Here is an 18,704-nt window from a genome sequence, read left to right as displayed (position 1 = left end):
GCATAGTTCCAGTAATATAAGACTTTCTTTGCAGTTTTGAGAAGGGTTTTCTCTCTTTTTTTAATTCTCCCTATTATTGCCTAAACGAAGCATTAGATTCATATAAGAGTACGTCTTCCTATTTATGTATTTTAACAGAATTCAAAAGATTTATACCTTGCCTTTCCACCAGTAGTATCCAAGAAAGCCATTGTAGCTACAATAGAAGTATGCTAAAGAGAAATTTGTTAGTTTATACAATGCATTAAAATGTAGGTTCTAGAGTCCCTGTATTGTATTACTCCAGAGCAATTCTTTAAGTCTTGCATTGTCAATGCTCTTCTTCTGCATCACCCACATGAAGGTATATGACTTTGAACACATTCTGGAAATCAGCTGGTTTTCGTTCTTTAGTTTGAGGCAAGATTGAGGTCTCAGAAAATCCATCACAAACTTCTGTCTCTAAAGAGGAGATTGTAGAATTTCCCCAGAAGCAAAGCTTCTGCTACTTGTAAAATATAAATATCTGATAGGAAGTTCTTAAGTCATTAACAGTGTGATTCTATACCCACTTACATGTGAGTAAGCCCCATTGAACATCTTACTTCTGAGTAGATCTGCCTAGAAATGCACTGTAAAGTTTTAAAATTCAGACCTGTTTCTGAAATATGGCAAATCAGTTTAGAGGTTGTGTGTTGTTGCTGTTGATAATTTTGTGTATCTTTTTAGACTGGATTAAAAACTTAACTTTCACATAAAATTGCATTATAATCCAGTGTTTGGATTATGTGGTCTCCTCATCTGGAAGTAATTTCTGCCATTTTTAATAAGAAAGTTATTTGCTACTGTAACAGAAGCTGTGAGTCTTATAGCACATCAGCATTGTACATTAATTCCAACTGGTAGCTAACAACTTCATTTAGAGATGGAGAAATCTATCTTGTAAATCCCTGTTACTTACCGCCAAACTACCTCAGTGTTTCGCAGAAACTGACCTTTAGCCAGCTTCTGTTTTCTTAAGAATTGTGAAATGCTGCCCAGTCACTAAAAACTTGTTGGCAGAAAATATGCTTACTTAAGAGAGGCTTCATTACTCAACAATCTGTAGCAAAATCAGTATGGCTGCAGTTGAACCTTTTTTTAATAAAATGAATAAAAGACGCATTACTTATGTCTGTGGTTTTGCTTGGGGACTTAATATTTAATGTGCCATTCTACTGAGAATATGCAGTTAAATGAGTGACCCTTTAAATAGCCTACTGCTTTCATCCTTTCCTGTGTAGCTCTCTACAAATACAAGATGGAAGACTTAATATGAGGGATGTTAAAGAAGGCTTCTTTAGTGCACATGGGGGTGAAATCATGGACCCATATCCCTAACCGCAATCTAAAATAAAGAGATCTGGATCTGGTTTTACAATATAGCACTGCAGTTGCATCCAATTTGGCAAAGTTTGAGGTCACTTAGTTTTCCCTTGTTACCTTAAAGGGTAGCCTTATTTGTCTCTTATACGATCCTTGCAGGTGGTGATAGACAAGAATAATCTATGTGTTAAACACTGAGAATAACTGTGAGAGTCTTCCAAAGAAGAACATGTTTAACGAGAGACAAGTGTCTTAAAAGCAGATCTCTTGGTTAAATGAAGATCTGATTATGCTGAATGCGACCAGTTGGCTTCAGGGCCTGTATCTTGCATGCATGTATTACCCCCATAAAGCTGAAAAACCAGAAGTTCATATTGTCTATTTTAATGTGTGCCTTGGGAATCAAGAAGGGAGCAGTCAGTGAGTGAAGGAAACAAAGAATTCAGAGGTTGATGGGGGGAATCCATGGTTTGTTCAATCAGTTGCCAGACAAACCTGGGTAGGGCAACAAACTATGTGTTAAATAAACCATGGGTTAGCATTATGTGCACACTAGGTCATTGTGTTCTTTGTTCTACAATCTACAACAAGCCTCACTGTGTCAAAGGTTTTTGTTATGCCAGAAGAGTATTCTGGAAGTTAGTGCTACCAGTGAATTCCAGCCCTGGTGGCTATATATTAGCTCCATTATCAGAGACAATATGCCTATGTACACCAATTGCCTATGTACACAACTGGGAAGGTGCTACTGCACTCATATCCTGCTTGTGGGTTTCCCCACAAACAGCTGATTGGCCACTGTGTGGTCCTGTGAAGTATACGGTGCTAGCAATTGTCTGATGCTAATTCTAGCCTAGATAAGCTATGGGTCAGATCTATAAGAGCAATACTTGTGTTCATTTCATTTTTGAGTGTCTTGGATTATGATGTTGGATTTTCTCCTCTCCTTTAGGTACTGATATAGCTGCTGGAGAAGAGGTTGCCATCAAGTTGGAATGTGTAAAAACCAAACATCCTCAACTCCATATAGAGAGCAAAATTTACAAAATGATGCAGGGTGGAGGTAAGCATTATCTGTGCTGATAAATTATGTGGGCACTAATGTTCCAGCTATAAATTAAAAGGGGCATATAGAAGATGTGTGTACATGATTGCATAGTCACCTTCCCTGCCACTCATTAGCAAACTGTAGCTAAATAATTTTAATTTGCAGAATGCATTTTAGCATGTGCTTCCTTAGAGTTCATTGGGCCTTACTCCTAAGTAAGTTTGGATGGGATTGTTGCTTAATCTTCATTCTCAACGTTCCTGTATGGTAAGGGGTTCTTCTGGTTGTGAGGCTGACAAATAATTGTTGACTGAGAATACCCAGTGAGCCTATGGGAGCTTTTCAATGTGAATAAGATTCAGGCATGACACTACTCCATTGATTATCTGTGTGCAGTTCAGTCCACCTGGCAGTATTGCACTGCTCTGGCCTGCCCAATGATCAAGCTGGGTAGCTTGTCCTGAGTTGCAATGATGGTTAACAGAACATGTATTGCTTAATCTTCCCAAATTGCTGATATGCTTGAGAGAGAGGACTGTTCAGATACTGTCTGTTTTTCTCAGTATTAAATGTGACTCTAGTTACTGGACTCCTTTTTAAAAAAAAATCTGCAAAATATCACCTCTGAGTTCTAATATTAAAGGAAGGAGCTGTTGAATTACAGGTCTTTGGTATTGCATTAGAGGTTTTCACCCTGACATGTGATATATTTTCTTTGAATTATGTTCTGCCAAAAGTGTCAATCTTACACTGACATTAATAAAACTGGTCCTGTGTTCTAGTTTGACAGTTGATAATCTTATGTGATCCTGGACAGTTAGATTTCACAGGACAACTATTACCATGGCCCCACTTTTGGGCCTCCTAATTGGATGCATTTATTCTTAGATGGCTGAGGGAAATGTATCACATTGGGAGTGTATTTGCCCAGGGTGCAACAATACTTTCCTCCAATTCCTGTTGTCCCCAAGAAAAATATTATTTTTCAGAAGAAATTGCTGAAATTTAGATAATTATCTGTGGAGACATGAAAGATATTCTTGGCCAGTATCTTATATATACTACAATTTTCATCAAGTGCTGGACAGCTCATTGAAAACGTCAACCCAATGTGTAGCCGCTGTAAAGAATGCTAACTCCATGTTAGGCATTATTAGAAAAGGAATTGAGGATAAAACTGCCAGTATCATACTGCCTTTATACAATTCTATGGTGCAGCCACATTTAGAATACTTGTGCAGTTTTGGTTATCACACCTAAAAAAAAAGATATTGTAAAGCTGGAAAAAGTGTGGAAAAGGGCAACTAAAATGATCAAGGGGCTGGAGCATCTCCCCTATAAGGGAAGGTTATAACAGCTGGCATTGTCTAGCTTGGAAAAAAAGGGGCTAAGGGGAGACATGATAGGGGTGTACAAAATTATGCCTGGTGTGGAGAATGTGGATAGGGAGACATTTTTCTCCCTCTCCCATAATACTAGAACCCATGAAGGTGATTGGTGGGAGATTCAGGACAAATAAAAGGAAGTACTTCTTTGCATAGTACATAGTAAACTATAGAATTCACTATGACAAGATTTGGTGATGGCCACTAATTTGGATGGCTTTAAAAGGGGGTTGTATAAATTCCTGGAGGAGAAGGCTATCCATGACTACTAGACCTAATGGCTATGTGCTACCTCCAGTATCAGAGGCAGTAAGCCTGTCTAAATCAGTTGCTGGGGAACATGGGTAAAAAAAGTGTTGCAGGATGTCCTGCTTGTGGGTCCCTGGTTGACAGCTGGTTCGCTGCTGTGTGAACACAGTACTAGACTAGCTGAACCCTTGGTCTGATCCAGCATGGCTCTTCTTATTTATTTATTTATTTATTTATTTATTACATTTTTATACTGCCCAATAGCCAAAGCTCTCTGGGTGGTTCACAAAAATTAAAACATCCAACAATCTAAAAACCCAAATACAAAATACAATATAAAAAGCACAACCAGGATAAAACCACACAGCAGAAATTGATATAGGATTAAAATACAGAATTAAAACAGCAAAGTTTAAATTTAGGTGTTAAAATACTGAGAAAATAAAAAGGTCTTCAGCTGGCAACGAAAAGAATACAGTGTAGGCGCCAGGCGGACCTCTCTGAGGAGCTCGTTCCACAGCTGGGGTGCCACAGCGGAGAAAGCCCTCCTCCTACTAGCCACCTGCCTCACTTCCTTTGGCAGGGGCTCACGGAGAAGGGCCCCTGTAGATGATCTTAAGGTCCGGGCAGGTACATATGTTCATATGTTCACAAAATACTATGAATAATCCATTTTCCTTGTTCTAGTGGGCATTCCCACAATCAAATGGTGTGGTGCTGAAGGTGATTACAATGTAATGGTGATGGAGTTGTTGGGACCAAGCCTTGAAGATCTCTTTAACTTCTGTTCAAGGAAATTCAGCCTCAAGACAGTCCTTTTACTTGCTGACCAAATGGTATTAAACAATTTTTTTTTCTTTATTGCATAGGAGGGTTTCCTAAAAATAGTATTTGATTATACTGTATATGTTTTCTATTAATTGTTCTACATGAGGGGAAGTACAAGAAAACTTTTACTATAGACTCCGGGATGGGCAACAACTGGTCCTTCAGATGTTTTGGCCTGCAACTCATTAGCCCTAGCCAACATGGCCAGTGGTAAGGGATGCTGGGAATAGTAGACCAAAACATCCAGAGTGCCAGAAATCACCCACGTCTGCTTTAGAGGGCAGTGACAAAGGTTACCACTTAAGCTTTTCATATACCAGCTAACAAACATGTTCAATACCAATATTTATTTTTTGCCCATGTGAATCTGACTCATGTAGCTATAGCGGGAAACACATTTGTGCTCTTGTAAAATACTCCCCCCCAAAAAAAACCCCCATGATCTTATGAGGAAAGCATCTGAAATGGCAATAAAGCTGGACTCTAAAGCATTTCCCTACATGTCGTGTGTTAGGTTGTTTTTCTTATTAATCTCTTTGGAAGATTAACTTTTAAATTCCGTGTAACTTGTAAAATCTGTAAAACCTTGCGTTAGCTATTGTTATTCTTTCATGACAGACCAGCTTTTAAAAGTAATTGCACATCAAGTCAGATGGCTTTTTATTGTATTTGTAGACGTTACAATGAAACACTTGTGGGTTTCTGGTGAATAGCTGGTTGGCCACTGAGTGAACAGAACGCTAAACTAAATGGTCCTTTGGTCTGATCCAGGATGGCTCTTCTTATATTCTTATGTTCTTAACACTGACCCACCTAATAATGTAGGAGAAGATTATTGAATACAGTAATCTGTAACATATTAGACCATGGAATCATCTGAATTATTGATAGCCACCTGATTTAAAATGTTGCTTGTTGCCACCAGCTGAAAATTCAGCCAATAAGCTGAAAAAAATTCATAAAACCTTACTTCAAGAATTATTATTTCAAAAGAAGTGTAATGGCATTTTTGTTTGTACTGCCATATAAAGATTAAAGCTCACAAGAACTAGTTGTTTATGGAGGAAACCATAATTAATGGCTATTAAGTGTAGCATCCGAGGGGTGGGGAGGTGCCTTTCAGAAATTTAATTTCAGAAAGGTTGCATGTTCAGTAACTTTGAAATTGTTTTTCTATAATTAGATAAGCCGAATAGAATATATTCACTCGAAGAACTTCATTCACCGAGATGTAAAGCCTGATAACTTCCTGATGGGATTAGGCAAGAAGGGCAATCTTGTCTACATCATTGATTTTGGGCTGGCCAAGAAATATCGGGATGCTCGAACTCACCAGCACATTCCATATCGTGAAAATAAAAACTTAACAGGAACTGCCCGTTATGCCTCCATCAACACTCATCTTGGAATTGGTGAGCTAGTAGCTGACTACCTCTATTACTGTCATACAAATGCTCATCCAATAAGAGTCCTGGAGCAATCAGATTGTTTTGACTACCAGTGTGTATAATTTCCCAAATGTGATCAGAGGAAGCTTAGTGTGGGAGGTTTCTTCACTTCTGTACAAATACAATAATTGTCTTGCTATATAAACTTTCCAATGGCAACAAAAAACTCTCAAATCATTAGGGAGGTTATAGTTCTGAAGGATATCGGTTGGAGAGCACCTTGCCTTTTATGTTGGGCCATATTTTGCAAAAGTGAGGGATAGTAATTTTGCAGTTTTTCTTGGTTGTCAGAATCAACTTCAGCTAAGTGCTCTGAAACTATTCTTCTACAGTTTTCCAGTTCTGTATTCTTAGTACTGTGGTCTGGATTGCCTAGGCTTTCAGGGCTCTACAAACTTCCTTGCACCCCTCCCTCACATTCTGCATGTATTGAAGATAATGCAAGGGAAGGGTCTCCCTCATCATGTTGGTTGGCAGAAGTAGCACATGAAACTACAGAAGCTTTGGCGATCAAACTCCTCCCTGCCAATCTTCTAGTACATGTAGACGATTTGGGAAAGGGAGAAGACAGTAGCAGTAGCTGGCTTGCTAGTACACTAAGCCAAGATCTCTCACTCCTGGCTGATTGGCTGGTGTGTGGATGAACAATTCTACTTTTCTGTAGGGATTTGGACCAGATGGCCTTTTGGTCCTTACCAGTTCTCTGCTAATCTTTAGGAATAATTGCAAGAATAAATAATTTCTCCTAATTTATTGCAATCTTAAAATAACTGTTTAGCCATGTTTTTCTTGCAGGTAAGCTTTTCATTGTGTAATTTGTTGCTTTAAACATCTTTGCACCATTTCATCAGATGATAGAATCTAATGGTTCCACTCTTATACTCCTTGTAGAACAATCTCGCAGAGATGACTTGGAGTCCTTGGGCTATGTACTCATGTATTTTAACCTGGGCTCCCTCCCCTGGCAGGGATTGAAGGCAGCTACAAAAAGACAGAAATATGAACGCATCAGTGAAAAGAAAATGTCTACACCCATTGAGGTTTTGTGTAAAGGATACCCTTGTAAGTTTATTCTTTGGAATCGATTTCTTGGATATTGATTTTAAAGCTAACTTTTCAGTGACACTTGCTTGAACTTAAATGTCACATGTTCTGTTACATCTCCAACTTAGAAATTATTCTAGCACTTGGTTGTAGAGAGTAACTCTGTACTGTGGTAAATGAATGTCTATTGTTTTGATACTCTATAGATAGCTTCCCCCATCCCCTCCCCGCCTCTCAGAGAGCCTGTGTACAATGTTTCTTTATCATGACAAACTGCTGACTTAGTATCTAAGGAAAATAAGGTTTATGTTCAGTCACCACATGTGTACACACACTGTGACTTACCCATAGTTGCTAACAAGGTAGGACCTTTTTTTAGAGCATAGCTAATAACTATGTTCTTCCTAGATTGCATTTTATTGAAGGTTATTTTAAGACTTGCAACCCTGGATACTATGAGTTAATCATGGGTTAAAACAACCCACAGTTAACCTATGATTAGTTCTTAGGTTAACCATGAGTTGTTTTATCCTCAATTAACTCATAGCGTCTGGGTTTGCACATTACAAAATAACCTCCAATCTGGTCGATCAGAGGTTACAAATTCAAAATGGCAGCAGCACACAATCCACCAAATTAACCCATGATTTACTGGCACTATGTGCGAATGGGCCCATAGTGACCATCATGGAAGCACTTACAATGTGTGAAAAAGAACATCACTTGCTGCTTAAATGTGGGGCAGATTGATTGCTAGAAACACTTCAAGGTTCTGTTATCTCAGCTATTACACAAAGCACTGTGGAGAACTTTGGACATTCAATGAGCTGATGAACCTGTGCTTGATCTTTTTTGTTTGCACTGACTTTGTGGTAATATGATCAGGATTTCTTATTACAGCTGAGTTTGCTACGTACCTGAATTTCTGCCGCTCGTTGCGTTTTGATGACAAACCGGATTATTCATATCTAAGGCAATTATTCAGAAACCTCTTCCATAGACAAGGCTTCTCCTATGACTATGTATTTGACTGGAACATGCTCAAATTTGTAAGTAGCCAGTAGTGCTAACTTTTTTTAAAAAAGTGGGAAAAACTGGGAATTTTCCAGCCTTGAAAGAGATTGACCTTGTTTTTGTTTAAATATAATGTACAACAGGGCTTTATTACCTCAAAGCCTGACTAAATGATCAATATTCTTCATGTTGAATGTTATGCTGAAAGTGTAAAGCAGCCTTTAATTTAACAATTCACTTGGTAGCAATAGACAACCAGCAATTCCATGCAAGTGGCTAGCAGTGGAGGAAGGAAAGCCTCTTCCTCCATGCCCAGCAGAGAAACCAAGAAGGTTGCTACTTGATAGAAGGCATCCTTTTTTACTGCAGCCAGCACAGAAATGTAGGCTACTAGCCTCTTAGTAGGCTAGTAAAGAATTCTGCAGGCTAGCAACTTGTGTGGGCTTATTTACAAGGGTGGTGTAAAGGCTGGTATTCCATAGTGCTTATGTATGTTTATAGCAAATCGTAACCTGTGAGCTTTCACAGGCTAGTAAGATCAAGGCAAGCCTTATCTCTGTATAGGACTAATGGTTATTTAACCTTACAAAGTAGGATGCTAAGAACTGCAAGCAATGTTCTGCTCTTAAAACAGAGCTTTTCCAGCTCATTTCACCTGACCCCGATGCCCCAAGCCACTTTGGTGGGGGGGGAGGGTTGGGGAAATCCTTGGGAATGTACAGGATGTGGCAGAAGGAGCTGCAACTGGAGGAGGGAATTGGGAAGGGCTACAGGCTAGTAAGATCAAGGAGAGCCTTATCATAAATCAATGTCTAACTTGGACCCCAGTCTAAATAGAATGCTTATCTTCTTGAAAGTGCTGACTGTCTTTCAGTAGTGCAGATAAGCTCAAACTCTTCACAAAAACTAAGATATGTTATTCACTACATAATAATCTGAAATTCAGTGTAATGCATTTGTATTGATGCAAACTCATTTTGTCTAATACAAGTGTAGACAATATAAATAACAGTTTTAGTGATCAGGTATTCACCCTGTTATTGTGTGACAGCTGCATTGTACAAAATTCAGTACTCTATCTCTAGCCATATCACCTGGTCTTGTTGCAGGGTGCAAGTCGTGCAGTTGAAGATGCTGAGCGGGAACGGAGAGAGAGAGAGGAAAGAATGAGACATACCCGAAATCCAGCTGTTCGTGGCTTACCTTCTACTGCCTCTGGCAGGCTGAGAGGGACACAGGATGTAGCTCCACCAACCCCTCTTACCCCAACTTCACATACTGGTATGGTGAAGAATGCCCTGACGTTGTCTTTCTCCTAGTTTCTGGAGATATTTTCTTTTAAATGCTGCTATTTTTCTAAGTAGTTTAAATTCTATTAAAAGAAATGACCAGCTGTCATGGAATCCTATTGTGTCTTTACTACATTGTTGTTGTTATTATATTTATTTGTATCCCGCCTTTTGCCCAATACTGGGCCTCAAGGCGGTCTTACAAACATACATTGTAAAACCTAGGAAAAGAAATGTAAAAAAACCCCAACATTTAAAATACACAACAAAATTATAAGTCATTAATATAAAAATGTTTAACATGCCAATGTAAAAACAACTGGAAGTTCTTCATCGTGGTCTCTATGCATCACACATATGGGCTTTGCGCCTGCGCAGAGACCAGACCGGAATCTCCAATAGCTTAGGGAAACGCTTTTGGGCGGGAACCCCTCCCCCACGCTACCGCGCATGTCCACGGGGTTCCCGCCCTTCCCTCAGTTTTTTCGTCGTCCGCCATCGTGCACAGACGTAGAAACCGTGTTCTCTCCAGCTTGTGTAGTACTTACCTTTTTTTGCTTCGCTATCTGACTCTTTTTTCTGCGCTGTTCTTCTTTTTCTTGTCTATCTAAAAAAAAAAAAAAAAATATATATATATATTATTGTTGTTTCCTACTCTTTTTCCAGCGATCTTTGATCGCTTTCGGCGCCTGAGGCGCATGGCCGTAAGGGCCCCCTTCAGGAAGTGCGTTAAATGTGGCGCTAAATTGCCACCTAAGGACGGCCATTCCCTGTGTGTGTTGTGTTTGGGTGAAGCGCACAAGGTTCAACAGTGCCACCACTGTATGGCATTTACCAAACAAACACGGAAAAATAGATCAGATAGACTGCGGTCTATACTGTGGGAAAAAGCTCTGCGAGCAACTGAACCTTCGCCTCATAAGCGTAAGGAGCAACACTCCTCAAGGGCAATGGAAAAACCTCTTAGCCCAGAAGTCCAATCAGTCGTTATTGGTGAGGAGTTGATGGCGGATAACAGGGCCATACCCCTGACGCCAGGCCGATCCCTAGCGGTTTCCGCAGCCAAGAAGATTTCAAAAAAGGCTCGGACCCCTAAATCGGCGGAACAGCTAAAGAAAAAGAAGAAAAAGAGGAAGGACGCAGAAAAATGCTCCACCTCGAGGGTCGATACCCTATCTTCGATACCCACCGAGCCTGCCAGGTCGGCGCCGACCTCGGTATCGACGCAATTGCCGACGCAATTGCCGATACCAACACCTTTACCGACTGCGAGGAGTTCGATGTCGGAGGGTGAAATTCGGGACTCCGTATCGGTTGCGTCCATACCATCGGCTCAGGTACCGTGCACGACTGAGTTGGAAGAGCCGACTAGGCTTGTTCCACATCGGCGGCACCGATCTCCTGGCCCGGACTTCGATCGAGTGTCTCAATACTCTGAATATCAACGGGACTACCCTTATGATTGGGAGTATTATCGGCCTCAGGGCTATTATCCTTCTGAGCGCAGACGTATTGAGCATTTTGCACAGCCTCCTCCGAATTCAAGAGTCTTGCAAATTCCTCCAGATCCTCGATCCTATACACCTCGCAGCCGTGATAGCAGGACTGAGCGTATTGAACACCGATCGATGCCGACTGCAACTGTCGTTGCGCCCTCACCTCAACATGAACGAGCTCTGCAGCCAGTGCATCAAACGGTGCGGGCGGTTCAAGAGTCTCCTGATGAGGACTATAGGTCTGATTCAGACTCTATTGTGTCAGTAACCCCATCTATGCCTTCACCTGACGATATTGTAAATAGTAATGAACCGGTCTCCGCCTCAGAAGATGTGGGGAAATTCTCTGACCAGGTACTCCGAATGGCCAAGTCCCTAGGTCTCGACATCGATCAACCAACAGAGATCGATGATGACCCAATCTACGATGTGACTCGAACGGAATCTAGCTCGACCATCGCGATTCCCTTCCCTCCTACACTACGGAGGACTGCACAGATCTCCTGGAAAAATCCGTGTGCAGCACAGTCGACATCTAAAAGATTGGAGTCAATGTATAAAGTCAAAGAGGCCAATGCCGAGTTTCTATTCCAGCACCCGAAACCTAATTCGATAATCGTGGAATCTGCCCAGGGAAGATCACAGAAAGTGCATTCAGCTCCTACCGATAGAGAAGGCAGAAAATTAGACTACCTCGGCAGAAAGGTGTATGCCTCGTCTTCTTTAGGAATAAGAACCTCTGCGTACGAGGCAACTATGGCCAGGTACCAAATATTCATTCTAGAAAAATTAAACTCTCTCTCTGACCATCTGCCCGAAGATAAAAGGGAGTTGGCGAGGATTTTCCATACCGAGGCAACTGCAATAGCCCATCTGCAGCTCAATTCTGCAAAACATCAGACGGATTCCCACTCCAAGTCGATGATGGGTTCTATAGCCCTTCGACGTCATGCTTGGCTGAGGTCAGCCAACTTGACAAATGAGACGAAGACTAGAATAGAAAGTCTGCCGTTCGACGGAGAGGGGCTATTCAACAATAAGACCGACGAGTCCTTAGATTCGATATACAAGGCTCGCACGACTGCCAAGAAGATGGGTTTCTCACAACCCCAACCACAATTTAAGCAAAGGCGCTGGACTAGACAACCGTACCAGCAGATCCAACAGCGCCCTCAGTTTGACAAGCAACCTCCAAAACAACAACAACAGATGCAGAGAAAGAGACCTTATCAAGGTCGATACCAGCAAAGCAGACATCAGCCGGATTTCTCAAAGAGGCAGCGGCTTTGACTTCTCCGTACCAGGCCTACTACCCTTTACAGACCGTCTAGCACCCAAGTACCATCAATGGGAGTTCATAACATCCGACTCCTGGGTGCTCACTATCATCAAGACGGGTTACGCCATCGAATTCGATGCCCTTCCTTTCTCTTCGGGAGTGAAGATAACAGCACCATCCCCTCCTCTGCTGCTCGAGGTACAGACCTTACTATCGAAGGGAGCCATCTCTCCCGTACCTACAGAGGAGCTCAATCAGGGATTTTTCTCCCGTTACTTCACGGTCCCGAAGAGAGATGGAGGTCTTCGACCGATCATGGACTTAAGACAACTGAACAAATATATCACCCCAAGGAAGTTTCGTATGACAACAGTCACTTCTATTCTCCAACTGTTGCATACAGGGGTTTGGTTCGCGGTAGTAGACCTGAAGGATGCGTATTTCCACATCGCCATCAGGAAGTCGCATCGAACTTACCTACGTTTCTCCATCGGCGTCGAGCAGTTCCAATTCAACGTCCTCCCTTTCGGCCTCGCGACGGCACCGAGGGTCTTCACGAAGGTGATGGCTGTTGTGTGTGCCCACCTGCGAAAGAAGGAAATACATGTTTATCCATACATAGACGACTGGCTCCTGGTTGCGGAGGACAGTCACACGCTCCAGGAGAATATAACCACGACTCTAGAACTTTTAGAATCCCTTGGCCTGTGGGTCAATCAGGAAAAATCTATACTGACTCCTCAGCGAACGATAGACTTCATAGGAGTGACTCTGTCGTCTCGAGATGGAAGAGCTTACCTCCCGTTAGCGAGGGCAAAAACACTTCGAGACCTGATTCTCGATGTCGAAACCCAAGCAAGACCTTCGGCATGGACAATCCAACGATTGCTGGGTTTGATGGCGGCGACTACCGCTGTCATCAGATTCGCCCGATTGCGAATGAGGATTCTTCAAGGGTGGTTCTTGAAGACCTTCGACCTTCGACGCAACGCTCGCAGGACTTACCTTTCGATACCGATTCAGGTTCGGGCGTCGTTGAAATGGTGGCTTTCGATGGGAAACCTCCTGGAAGGGATTCCTTTTCAGCAAGGAGCACCGTCGCTTACCATCACGACAGATGCTTCTCTCGATGGATGGGGAGCTCACTGCAATTCGCTCACCGTCCAAGGTCGATGGTCCCCTGGGCAGAAAGGGGATCATATCAATCATCTGGAACTTTTGGCTGTGGAAAATGCTTTGAAAGCGTTTGCCCAGATCATCGAGGGCAAGGACGTTCTGATTGCAACAGACAACACCACTGTTGTCTGTTACATAAACAGGCAAGGGGGAACGAGGTCATACCCCTTAACCCGCTCTGCACTCAGGATTTGGAATTGGTGCATAAGGAGACAAACTTACCTGACTGCGATCCATGTAGCGGGGAAGGAGAACATCGTAGCGGACTCCCTAAGCAGGTCCTTCCACGTCGATCACGAATGGGAGCTCGATATCGAAGTAAGAAGCAACCTCTTTCGATATTGGGGCGATCCGTCTGTCGATGTCTTTGCCACTGCAGAAAACGCAGTTTGTACCAACTTCTGCAGCAGAGCAGGAAGCGGAAGGAACTCGCTAGGAGACGCTTTCGCAAGAACCTGGACAGGGGGACTACTATACATTTTCCCACCGTTCCCACTACTGACAAAAGTCGTGGCCAAGATAAGAACAGACGGCACAAACTGTATTCTGATCGCGCCGTGGTGGCCTCGACAACCATGGTTCCCTCATGCTCTTCGACTGTCGAAAGGGGATTACATCGAGCTACCATCGATACCGAACCTTCTGTCTCGACACCAAGGCAGAGTTCGACACCCAGACCTTTCGACTCTCAAGATGACGGCATGGAGAATACTGCCATAACCTCCGGCACCGAACAGTTGACGGTACAGAGTATTTTGACTGCATCGAGAAAACCTTAGACAAGGAAATCATATGCGGCTAAGTGGCAGAGGTTTTCTAAATTTGCGGTGCAAATGAATCACATCGCTGAGGCTTGTCCCATGTCTGTGATTCTAGAATACCTACTCTCACTGTTCCAAGGAGGCTTAGGACTTTCGTCCATCAGAGTCCATTTGGCTGCCATCACTGCTTTTCATGAAGGTGTAGAAGGGTTCTCGCCTTTCACCCATCCTACATCCAAGGAATTTTTAAAGGGTTTGAAAAACACCATACCGACTACTAGAAACATTGTACCATCATGGAGCTTGTCGGTGGTGCTCCATGCATTGATAAAGAAACCTTTTGAGCCCATGGCTACAACGGACTTAAGACTCTTGACTCTCAAGACTGTGTTTCTGGTAGCCATAACTTCAGCAAGGCGTGCAAGTGAGCTTAGAGCTCTAAGAATTGATGCGCCATATACAATTTTCCATAATGACAAGGTCGTGTTGCGAACAGACCCATCCTTTTTACCCAAGGTCGTGACACCCTTTCACTTGGCTCAGGACATTATTTTGCCAGCCTTCTTTCCAAACCCTACAACGTCTGCAGACACTGCTCTTCACATGCTGGACGTTAGAAGAGCTCTTTCTTTCTATAGAGCTAGAACTGAAGGATTTAGAAAATCCAAACAACTATTCGTATGTTATGGGGAGCCTTATAAGGGACTCCCGGTGTCATGCCAGCGATTGTCACGCTGGATAGTAGAGACAATTGAACTTGCCTACTCTATCTCTAAACTAGAGATACATCGACCTGTGACAGCTCATTCAACCAGAGCGATGTCGACGTCGGTGGCCTTCAGCAGGGGTGTTCCACTTCAGGACGTTTGTAAGGCTGCGACTTGGTCCACCCCTTCTACATTTGTCAAGCATTATAGCTTGGACACTCGATCCAGACATGACTGTTCGTTTGGAAGGGCGGTGCTCTCGGAAGTGTTGAAATAGTACACCAACCCACCTCCAAGGTATGTGAGCTTGCTACTCGCCCATATGTGTGATGCATAGAGACCACGATGAAGAAATGCAGGTTGCTTACCTGTAACTGTAGTTCTTCGAGTGGTCATCTATGCATTCACACAACCCACCCACCATCCCCTCTTGGTGGTGTGATATTTGATAATGACATGATTGACTTAGATTTATTTTATCTTATTTATTGATTTACACTCATGTTTATGGGGGCACGATGTCGGACTCCTGTAAACTGAGGGAAGGGCGGGAACCCCGTGGACATGCGCGGTAGCGTGGGGGAGGGGTTCCCGCCCAAAAGCGTTTCCCTAAGCTATTGGAGATTCCGGTCTGGTCTCTGCGCAGGCGCAAAGCCCATATGTGTGAATGCATAGATGACCACTCGAAGAACTACAGTTACAGGTAAGCAACCTGCATTTATAAAGAGTTGTTCCAAGGTGATATCAGGTGCTATTTGTATAGCTGAAAAGTTTTCATTGCTCTGATTACAAAATGATGCATATATTTCCATTTTAATTGAGATGTGATTTTGGCAGCCATTTTGGTTTTTTAAATTTCTATTTTCTCAGCATCACAAAAGACTACTTCATACATCAAACTATATGTTGCTTAATGCTCTAGGGCTGATACATTTGATATTATAATATACTTTGTACATACTTTGCATTGTTGCCCAAAATAAATTTCAGTGAGATACTATAGTGTAATTTTTTCAACGTAAACTTCTAAAAACCTTTGGGATAAATATTAGGCTTAATATTAGCTTCCTTAATTTAATCAAAAAGTTGGTTAAACAGTGTTGGTTCCAAGGGCACATTTATCCTATAGTTGGCATGAGTCATCTTGGCTTAGAATTGACCCTTGGTTTAGAGTCAATTCTAAGGTGTATCGCTTAGGTACAGATGGATTTGGATTGAGCAGGTCAAAACACATAAACACCCAACCAAGCAATTTCCCTCAAATAGCCTCAACTTGAGAAATTTCCTTGATTATATGGCCTATTTTTGACCTTTTAGCCTTGTTACTTAATCCTGGTAGAATTTGAAGTGGTACAAAGTTGCTATTAGGCTGGCAGCGTGTTGCTAGAATGTAAAATACATTTCTGTGTTTTTTCATTCATAAAATCGTTTTTCATTGCTGGTAATGTCTGTAGCCCATTAATTAGCTGCACATTCATTCTATTACTCAAGATTTTATAATAGTTCCTTATGGCCCTAGGTAGAATCTTTTTCAAGGTCTATCCTGGCTGATATCTAAAGAGCTACTTCAGAGTTGTTGTTTTTAAACTCTTTTCCTTTATAAAGTAGACTCCTGGTCCATATTACAAACTGTTTTGAAAATCCTACCAATTTCAATATATGAGTGATGGAAGAGCTGCTGTTTTACAAACAGAAGTCTAAAGGTCTCTTAGACACACAGAACTAGCCACACAGTGCTTTGGATTCAAGCCATCTGTGTACCTGGTGTCCCTGTCCCCATATTGGACAGTTATAAAAAGGAATTCTATTCCTGTTAGGATTAAAATGTTACCTTATCTTGCTTTTCAGTTGTTTATACATTGCTTAGAAAACCTAGAACACTCCAAGGGATATTTCATTTTGGTCTCTCCTCAAAATATGTTGTATATATATATATATATATAGCCCTTTCTTGAGACCTGGATTATTCAACTACTTCTTGACAAATACCAGTATCGAAGATCCACAACTTCCTAAGCAGTTTGTGGCACTAAGATATCTTGGAACGTCCTCAATACTATAGTTTAAGAACAACAGCATTGTATAAAATGTATTGACTTAAAACCTCAAAATATGCATGCAAAAGGGGCTAATGGTTTTAATTGTTCTGGCTCATACTGTTAGAAACTTCCTTAAACTGAAAGCTCAGTCAAGAGAGGCCAACAGAGGGCAAGAGTTACTTTTGGCCAGTAACTACATGCACAAAACTATATATATATATATATTTTTCTCTCAGCAAACACATCTCCTCGGCCAGTGTCTGGAATGGAGCGAGAACGGAAAGTGAGTATGCGATTGCATCGTGGGGCCCCAGTCAATATCTCCTCGTCTGATTTAACAGGCCGACAAGATACCTCGCGCATGTCAACCTCACAGGTACAAGCCAGTTCTGTTCGTTTTTTTAAAGAAATGGGGAATAGGAGGTTTCTTTGACATGATCCTCTAATATAGATATAATCTGCGTAGGAAAGTTCACCTCACAATTGCTTAGACATGCAGTTCTCTTATTTTATCTGAATCAGCGGAAGAATGAAGGCCCCCAGCTCTCTAATTTTGAGGCTTAAATGTGAAGGAGGGTGTCTTATAGGTTACTGAAATGTAGGGCTGGGTACCTCCCTTATTTAATGCCGTTTTTGGATGTTTGTGTATTCACAGGGTACAGACTTTTAACAGCCATGGAAATTTCAGTGACTTTTGCTATACTATGTGAATCATCAACTGACTTAAAGGTCACTTTTTTCTAACCACTGCAGATCTCGGAAGCCTTGTGCAAATGAATGAATACTAGTATTGGTTACATTTCATGGTGAAGAATGATCAATAAGTGCTCTCCTTTTATCCTTAGTGCAGACTCAGTTTGACTCAATGGACACTATCAACTGTAGCCTTAGTCATCCATCATTTGTTCTGCTGTGTCTAGTGGCAAAAATGTACCCGCTTGGAGATTCTGACATAGCTTTGGCTGTATTTCCAAATAAATTACTGTTTATGGGAAATAGTTCTGATATAAGAAACTGTAATCGTATCTGGAATAAGAGAAGTGTACTTAAAACTACTATAGCTCTGAATTTTTTATGCCTGATGAAAAGAGAGGTTGGAGAGGAATGAGTCTGTCGTCTCTGTCTTTCAGCCTTTGTATTTGTTAGGGATTATTCCTGCAACTTTGATTTTATTTTCTAGCACTTTTAGATACTTCAAACCTCTGAAGTTTGAAAAGTAAACGTGGTTTCCAAGCTAGCTTTGTCAAAAGTATGAAGCTAAACTAGATTGGCTGTTGTGAATGAATCTGTTCATGTCTGCAGTAACTAGGCTTCTTGATTTAGGACTGCTAATTGTAGGTTGTAACTTTTCCCTTGCAGCACACACAATTTTTTTTGGTAATGTATGTCAAATATTCAAAGCACTTCAGTTGAATGGCAGAATAGGTCACATAACAGGCTGTAAGGGTAAATGCTTATTGTATCAATAGGAGAATGTTTGGAAGATAAAATACATTCCTGCATGGTTGTGAAATGGGATGACAATTGCTACTATTTTGTTGGTCACTTTTTTGGTAGTGTTTCCAAGGAGAGAAGGAAAATATAGTCAGTCTGGTGC

At 41.7% G+C, this 18,704-nt stretch overlaps 1 protein-coding gene across 4 annotated transcripts in view; it reads left to right on the top strand.

The window, feature by feature from the left end:
- Positions 1 to 18,704, top strand: part of CSNK1D (casein kinase 1 delta) — a 35,265-nt gene that overhangs the window by 2,658 nt on the left and 13,903 nt on the right. For 3 of the 4 annotated variants that reach the window (XM_063120199.1, XM_063120200.1, XM_063120198.1), the window contains exons 2-8: positions 2,297 to 2,407; positions 4,714 to 4,862; positions 6,038 to 6,266; positions 7,194 to 7,364; positions 8,247 to 8,395; positions 9,470 to 9,641; positions 17,344 to 17,483. In XM_063120199.1, the coding sequence (XP_062976269.1) occupies positions 2,297 to 2,407; positions 4,714 to 4,862; positions 6,038 to 6,266; positions 7,194 to 7,364; positions 8,247 to 8,395; positions 9,470 to 9,641; positions 17,344 to 17,483 (1,121 nt within the window). Of the gene's footprint in view, positions 1 to 2,296; positions 2,408 to 4,713; positions 4,863 to 6,037; positions 6,267 to 7,193; positions 7,365 to 8,246; positions 8,396 to 9,469; positions 9,642 to 17,343; positions 17,484 to 17,762; positions 18,104 to 18,704 lie in introns of those variants that run through there. The other variant, XM_063120201.1, reaches the window with a different exon arrangement.

Source organism: Elgaria multicarinata, chromosome 3 (assembly GCF_023053635.1).
Source record: "Elgaria multicarinata webbii isolate HBS135686 ecotype San Diego chromosome 3, rElgMul1.1.pri, whole genome shotgun sequence".
NCBI lineage: Eukaryota > Metazoa > Chordata > Lepidosauria > Squamata > Anguidae > Elgaria > Elgaria multicarinata.
This window is presented reverse-complemented; position numbering and strand designations above follow the sequence as displayed.